At 32.7% G+C, this 7,333-nt stretch overlaps 2 protein-coding genes across 4 annotated transcripts in view; one reads left to right on the top strand and one right to left on the bottom strand.

Moving 5' to 3' along the window:
- The first annotated feature begins 920 nt into the window (after positions 1–920).
- Positions 921–3,551, top strand: LOC122532174 (suppressor of cytokine signaling 5). 3 transcript variants are annotated; one of them, XM_043660718.1, is made up of 6 exons: positions 921–1,183; positions 1,464–2,052; positions 2,148–2,461; positions 2,532–2,771; positions 2,861–3,127; positions 3,222–3,551. In XM_043660718.1, exons 2-6 carry the CDS (start codon positions 1,614–1,616, stop codon positions 3,510–3,512), a joined length of 1,551 nt encoding a protein of 516 aa, XP_043516653.1. In that variant the 5' UTR covers positions 921–1,183; positions 1,464–1,613; the 3' UTR covers positions 3,513–3,551. The 3 variants fall into 3 exon arrangements, with proteins under 3 accessions (XP_043516653.1, XP_043516651.1, XP_043516652.1); XM_043660716.1 differs by having other exon boundaries at positions 921–1,366; XM_043660717.1 differs by having other exon boundaries at positions 921–1,366; positions 1,445–2,052.
- A 1,898-nt stretch (positions 3,552–5,449) lies between these two features.
- The window catches only part of LOC122532175 (bis(5'-nucleosyl)-tetraphosphatase [asymmetrical]), a 2,205-nt gene continuing 321 nt past the window's right edge, over positions 5,450–7,333 (bottom strand). Inside the window, exons 2-3 of the mRNA XM_043660719.1 lie at positions 5,994–6,498; positions 5,450–5,808 (exon numbers count right to left, since the gene is read on the bottom strand). Coding sequence (XP_043516654.1) covers positions 5,492–5,808; positions 5,994–6,102 — 426 coding nt within the window. The 5' untranslated portion in view covers positions 6,103–6,498 and the 3' untranslated portion in view covers positions 5,450–5,491. The remainder of the gene's footprint in view (positions 5,809–5,993; positions 6,499–7,333) is intronic.

Genomic DNA, 7,333 nt, shown 5'->3' with positions numbered 1-7,333 from the left:
TTAGACAAGGAGGGCAGTAGCGTGCGATAAGGACAGACATACATGCACGATACACAAGGAGAGCACAGCGTGCGACAAGGACAGAGAAGTACGCGCGGTAGACAAGGAGGGCAGTAGCGTGCGACAAGGACAGAGATATATGCACGATAGACAAGGAGAGCAATAGCGTACGACAAGGACAGAGATATACGCGCGGTAGACTAGAAGAGCAGTAGCGTGCGACAAGGACAGCAGTATTAATTAGTTCTACCGTTTCACCGCTACGCGATGCTAACATTTCAGTTCCTAGTGGCTAGTATATTCAGTCCTTTAGTATACCAAAGATACCCATCCATAAATAAATAGCTGCTATTTTTGTTATATATCACAGGACGAAATATATTTTTTGGTTTGTTTATTTACATTCGAAATGTAGACAAACAAGTTTTTCCAGAAAATTGTGCCGAAAAGTTTTTGACGGCTATGAATTTTTGTTTTGTTTACGAATTTCATTTATTCATTTACATTTTGGTTTTGTTTACAAATAAAAAATAAAATGAAAATAAACAAACGATATTTGTAAATATTTGCAAATAAAAAATTCTAAATTTTTATAGTAATACAATGTTAAAAATGTCATGTAATTTATGCTTGTATAACATTTATTTTAAAAAATATATACGTATTAAATAATTCTTGGAAGTGTTCCTTTCTCGAGAAAATGCTGATTAATATTCCCGATGATTCATGGTTTATGTCTTAATTTTATCCAGTTTTCTTGTGTGCTGTGTTCACATACATTTATATGAAACGATTTGGCGCACGTTCAACGTAAATACGACCAATGATACGACGAATGTCCTCTCAACGTTTCAATGATCATGTGTCACCAGCTTAAAATGTATTTACTTTTTCGAATGTGCGAGACACTATCTAGTTGGTATCTTACCAATGATGCATAAGGGGGAATCAGTTAGGGGAAATGGCTGATAAAGTATTAGGTGATGTTTTGACAATTTTGTTTCTTTCGTTACACTAATTGAAAGAGAAGCGTGTTATATTTCAAGATATGTCTTAAACTGTATTGTGAATTATACACTTCAACGAAGACCGAAAATATCTGTCGATGAATGTGCCTAAGTTGAGGAAGAAAAACTTGTCAAAACCTGTCTCGATGTGTTTCGAGTAGCTGCCATTAAGAAATGTTCGTTATAAACGTCTAAATAATTTTTTTTTTGACAGCCTCCTCGAGGAGATTATGCTAAATAAAATAAATATGTATATATAATTCAAGTTTATATTTGAAGCAGAAGCAATTTATGTTTGTCGTTAAATAAGTTGCTCTTCGTTGTTGAAAATTGATACAGTATTATTTCATAAAGAATAGGTAATTGTTTTGTAAAGAAGTGATAATTGCTTTCAGCATTTCGAGATAAGATAAATTTTGTTCTAATCAATTTTAAAGATAATATATTTTGTTGCAGATAATCAAGACTTCCTATTGATAGGCAAATTTATCTAATGTAATGACACAATGATACAATGATGTAAAAGTGTTTATGACATTTCTATAAAAGAGAAATGGAAATGAAATACTTTTGAGGGCAATAAGATGCCTGTCAAACCATTCAATAATGGGACAGCATTTCGCTAGTCTCAGGGAATTTTTTAGAATGGATAGTGAAAGGCAGTCTTCCGAAGCATGTACTAACGTTATCCAGCCAACGCAGTTAAAGATGATGAATCAGGATGATATAGAAAATTTATTGAATTTGAGTCTGATTCTACACGAAGAATGCAAGACAGATGGGAATTTGGATAACGATAATTTAAATTTAGATCTAGATAATCACAATTCTAGATTTGAAACTTTATACAGTCAACCAATCGAAGTGCAGGATTCAAAGAAAATTTGTAATAATGGAAATATTACTAGAGAGATATGTTTTAAGCAACAGGAAGCATGTTGCAGTAGTTCAGGAAGTAGTAATACTAGTAGTAGTTCTGAAGATAGTCCTGTTAATCCTCCTTTAAGAAGATCTTCTAAAACTTTATCGTTTGGAAAACGAAAAGGTAAAAAATATATTTTTCGTGTATTTTCATGTTTGTGTGTTTATTTGATATATATGATTAATGCTGAAAATTGATATGAAATTTAATATTATTAGGTAAACAACGCAATAAAGATCAAAGCCCAGTGTGCACTCATGTTCTGTCTTCGAAAAAGAAGAGGAGTAGCTGGGTATTAAAGTTTAACTGTGCCAAGAACAAAAGTTCTAAAAGTACAGATATTATCCCTAGTCAAGGGAATAACAGTTTAGATTGCGTTTGCACTGGTTATAGAAGAACGGAAGAACACCCAATGGGAGCTGGTGTTATATTTAATAGTCGATCTGCTCCTCAAAGTCCAGTGCTGGGACCACTTCCGCCCAGTCCTGTGATTGATCTTTCAAGATTTAATCCGGAAGAATTTCCAATGGAAGTATGTCTTATTATTGCATCCGCAATTTGTATAAAAGACTTGGAACAGATTTTAATAATTTTTGTTGCAGGATTGTGACAAAAGAGCACGGCTACAACGTGCACGAGAAATGGAGGAAGGCGTTGAACCCCCTCCTGGTTATAAACCTAACTATCCTTCGGGAATTCAAGTACACCCAAATGGGATAACGGTAGATAGTTTAGCAGCTTTGTTCCAAGCGCATGCAGGTATACAAGCTGCTGCGCTCACAGCATTATCGCAAATCGACTTTACGTTAATTCCAAATATTGAAAGGCCAGCACATACGCAGGTAGATTGACTAACTTTTATTTAAACAGAAATAACAATTAATTTAAATTGGATTAATGATTGTTAACGTCTGTGTGTATATTTTCACAGGTTGATTATGTTCATTGTCTTGTGCCAGATCTTAGATCAATTACAGCTTGTTCTTTTTATTGGGGTAAAATGGATCGATATGAAGCTGAACGTTTATTAGAGGGCAAGCAAGAGGGCACGTTCTTGTTACGCGATTCAGCTCAAGAGGAATTCATCTTTTCTGTTAGTTTTCGAAAGTATGGACGATCGTTGCATGCCCGAATTGAGCAGTGGAATCATAAATTTAGTTTCGATTCGCACGATCCAGGAGTTTACGCTTCAGAAACGGTATAGAATACAATTGTATTTTTAAAGATATACTCCAAGTAAACAGTACATGTAAATGGAAATATAAAGTATCATGCGGTTCATTTCTTTTCAGGTATGCGGTTTAATCGAGCATTATAAACATCCATCATGTTCCATGTTCTTTGAACCTATGCTTACTATACCATTTCATCGAAATTTCGCTTTCCCTTTACAACATTTATGTCGAGCAGTAATTACGACACGGACGACATATGATGGTATAAATAAATTACAATTGCCAAAGACGCTTAAGAGTTATCTCAAGGAATATCATTACAAGCAAAGAGTACGAGTTAGGCGATTAGATACCGAGAATGATTTACAACCAGATGGAAGATCCATATCATATTTACCTTTAATGTAAATCTCTGTATTCATATTTAATAGAGTTTGTCAGGCATTATTTTACTGATTTTGCATTCGTATCTACCACTTTATTACAGTAATATATGCCACATATATATATATATATATATATATATATATATATATATATATATATATAAATAATAGCAGAACTAATATCACTGCACAGGTATCAATACATATAAAAACTATAATTGATTTTTCGTAAATATTGCAAAATTCGAAAAACTATCTTTTTTTTCGTCTAGTAGTATCCGTCCTTTCTTTTTCTTCACGTTGTATTATATTGCAAACTTGCGATTAGAATTACATTTTTTGTTATCTGCATCTGTATGATTACGAGTATTTTAAATAATTAATTTAAGCGTCTGTAAAAGAAGATTGATTTCGAATTACTACTTTTTTTTATTTATAATATTAGAGATTGAAATTACGTTTGCGTAACATTTTGTGCTTAACAAAAGGATCATAATATATATTAGCAAACAACTCATACGCATATTCAACATAAACTGAAACATTAGTATAATCGAGACAGTAATTGTTGTTTTTCATTTTATCATGATCTCCTACATTTGCATCACAAATACATTAATTGAAAAATAAAAAAAAAAGACGAGTAACATGTAAATACATTAAAATAACAGCTTGAAATATACTGCACATTCTAAGTTTTATATAATTTAGCGATATCAAATCTTTCTTATCATGTTCTTTTTTTCTTTGTAACATGTTAACTTAACTTAATCACTTGAAATATAATTTAGTTTATACATTATGTTTAAAAAGATTAGATATTATTATGTTTAAAAAGAATTAAAAATACTTGAGATCTAACATCATTGTCTTGAATTGCTTTATATTGAAATATACCTGTCACTTTTTAGTTTTCAAGAAGTTTAATCCTCTTGTTTTGTTTATTTATAATACAAATATTGATATTCATTGTTATTAAATATAAATGATACTTTAGAACTGTGTTCTAAATGTACGTAATGATCTTAAACTTTGGCAGATTAATTATTAGATTAACTATATTACACTTTGAAAAAGATTAATGTTTTATTAGATACAAAAAGGAATAGTTGTATAACATAATACAGTTTTAAAGAGATATTTCTTTATACAATCAATAGATTAATGTATGATTGTAAATACAGAAATTTACTATCAGCTTAATACATAATAATTACAGATTTATCTGCTTTGCGAAGTGCAACAGTAATTTCTCAGCAAGTTTCTCTTATAATAAATTTAGAGAATTAAAATAATATTTCTGTTGGATAAAACACATGCTGCATAATAGGTAGCGCTATTTTACAATTAAAGAAGAAGAATGAAAGGAACAGTATGATGAAAAATATATCTGTATATAACATGTAGGAATAACATATTAATTTTTAAATGCTTCATTGGTCACAAATATTGATTTGTTACAATATTTTTAAATATATGGAATTATATATTATAATACAACATTGTTATCACTTTAATGTACATTCTTAAAAGGATACTGATAAAATTCCTCTCCCATTTTTCAACCATATACAACTCCGTAACAAGCATATATCTAAAGTACCAATACTTTAAAAAAGAAAATAATCTTTGAAGCAGATTAATCATATTTGCAATTATCCACGAGACGACTAAATCGAAGTAGTAAGGTTATGTTGCTATTAGAAAAGAATACGTGATAACGCGATGACACGTACCAATGTTTAAACATAAAGTGTCACGAAATATTGAACGTTTCTAAAATAAATTGATTACTGGAATAAATGATCAAAACTGCACTTAAACTTTCGACGTTGATAGTTCTTTGCGAGTCGATAATGAAATCACAAAAAACATTAGGGAATGTATTCAAAGAAAAATCAACGATGGCTAACGAGTGTAATTACCAAGTATTGTGGAGCAGCGAATTTACCTGCACCATTTTAAAAGAAAAAGAAACATTTTATGTTACTTCACATTACGTTATGAGAGATTTTTTAGTATGTAATCATTAAAATATTTTAACGCGTTTTGCATGTCTTGATACTTTGCTACAGCGCAAGCCTCCTCAAGTGAGAGCCATTTAAACGCTTGATGCTCGTGTGACAATCGGATAGGTTTCTCAGGATCTAGTAACTCCGCTAGCCAATAAACGACAACCTTGGGCTTCCCGTTCACATGATAATTCAGTTCGTGTTTCACGTTTTCAAAAATGTTCAAATCGCTAGCCAATAAGCCCGCTTCTTCTTCTGTTTCACGTAATGCGGTTTCCATGTCTGATTCATCAGGGTCGACGTGACCTGCGAAGCAAAGTACAGACATTTATGCAAATCGCATCGAAAAATACCATTGTATGCATAGAAGTCACTGTCGCATTCTATGCTTCGCAAAAAAAAAAAGGGATTCGATTCTATTTCTCTGTGGAGGGTTAGGGTGTAATGAGGTTCGAGTAACGTGAAAATGAACAAACTATTATATCACAAACCTTTCGGTGGTGTCCAATGATGCTCGCCGTAAGACACTTGCATTAGGAGGTACTCGATCATTCCTCGAATACGTCGAAATATAACAAAACCGCAAGCGCGTTTTGTCATCTTGTGTTTGCTTAGGAAATTGTTGCTACGTTTGCGTTTTCAGCTACTGAATAGCCACGGACAAGTGGCGACAGGGTCGTGACAAAGAAAAGCTTGTAATTGTCACGACTTACGTTATGCTAGATGGATATGCCTTGACCATTGTAAATTCGAAGAATTTATTAATTGAACGATAATGCCGTGGTGAGAAAACATATGTCAGGGTAAAAATTACATGGGATTATTTTTAAAAATAGAAAACCATTTGAAAATCCATTTTGGTACGTATGACTGTTGGTCGTTTGTTTTGACGCTTGAACAGATCGGAAGTAGAAGAAAAGTTAGATACGTCGGAGAACATCTTCGGAGATCATCGTAGGATACGTTATAGCATTCACGAATGAGAATTTCTGAAAACTGAAAATTTCAATGAGAGAAAGAGACACTGTCCTCCTGGCAAATGAAATGTTCCGTTTTGCCTCGAGTCGTTTATATTGTTTAACATTTCTCCTTTTACATCAGTGAACATGGAACAGGTGTTTTACATATCTCCGTAGAAAGTCGAGGTTCTCTGGATATTCGCAATGAAAACGCGAATTTATAAATAAAAATAAAGAAATATATATTGACGTGTTTTTCTTTTTTCTTTTTTCCTTCAATTTTGTCTTCGATTTTCCTTTTCATTTGCGTTTTTCTTTTTCTTTTTTAATCATTCTTGTTCGAGCGATTGTTATCACAGAACATCATGGCGTGTTAAAAAGTCGTTTGAAAGGATAGAACGTTTACCCTGTTGCGCGCGTACAACTTCGAAAGGAATCTGAATTGGGAAACAATGTGTGTTACCATTTTATTATAAATGTTTCTGCTACATTTTGTTGGCTAAATACCGATCACCAGAAAACACTTAGCAAAGCTGTATGTACGTACCTATCTACAAATTGTCACGTGTACATTGCGTATGTATGTTTTATCGTGTGGGCATGTATACGTGTGCATGTACGTGTGTTACATGTGTGTGTATGTGTGCGTGCAGGGCGAAGTGATGTCACTGGATGGATGACGAACCGAACCGAACCGTATCGAATCAAACCAAATCAAATCGAATCGAACCGGATCGGACCGGATCAGATTCGGTATTCATTTCTCCCTCTATCGTTTTTTTTTTTTTTTTTTTTTTTTTTTTTTCAATTTTTGTCGTCGATTCAATTGGATAGGTTCGGTAACAAAAAGAGATCTTTTCAAAGCTATGTTC

Source organism: Frieseomelitta varia, unplaced genomic scaffold (genome assembly GCF_011392965.1).
Source record: "Frieseomelitta varia isolate USP_RPSP 00005682 unplaced genomic scaffold, Fvar_1.2 scaffold_440, whole genome shotgun sequence".
Classification (NCBI taxonomy): Eukaryota; Metazoa; Arthropoda; class Insecta; order Hymenoptera; family Apidae; genus Frieseomelitta; species Frieseomelitta varia.
The sequence above is the reverse complement of the archived record's forward strand: the minus strand, read 5'-3'. Positions and strand labels throughout refer to the sequence as shown.

Coding starts and splice junctions, on each gene's coding strand:
- LOC122532174 (XM_043660718.1), top strand. CDS start 1,614: ATGGGACAGCATTTCGCTAGTCTCAGGGAATTTTTTAGAATGGATAGT. Junction 2,462..2,531: donor CGGAAGAATTTCCAATGGAA/GTATGTCTTATT, acceptor TTTTTGTTGCAG/GATTGTGACAAAAGAGCACG. Junction 3,128..3,221: donor GAGTTTACGCTTCAGAAACG/GTATAGAATACA, acceptor ATTTCTTTTCAG/GTATGCGGTTTAATCGAGCA.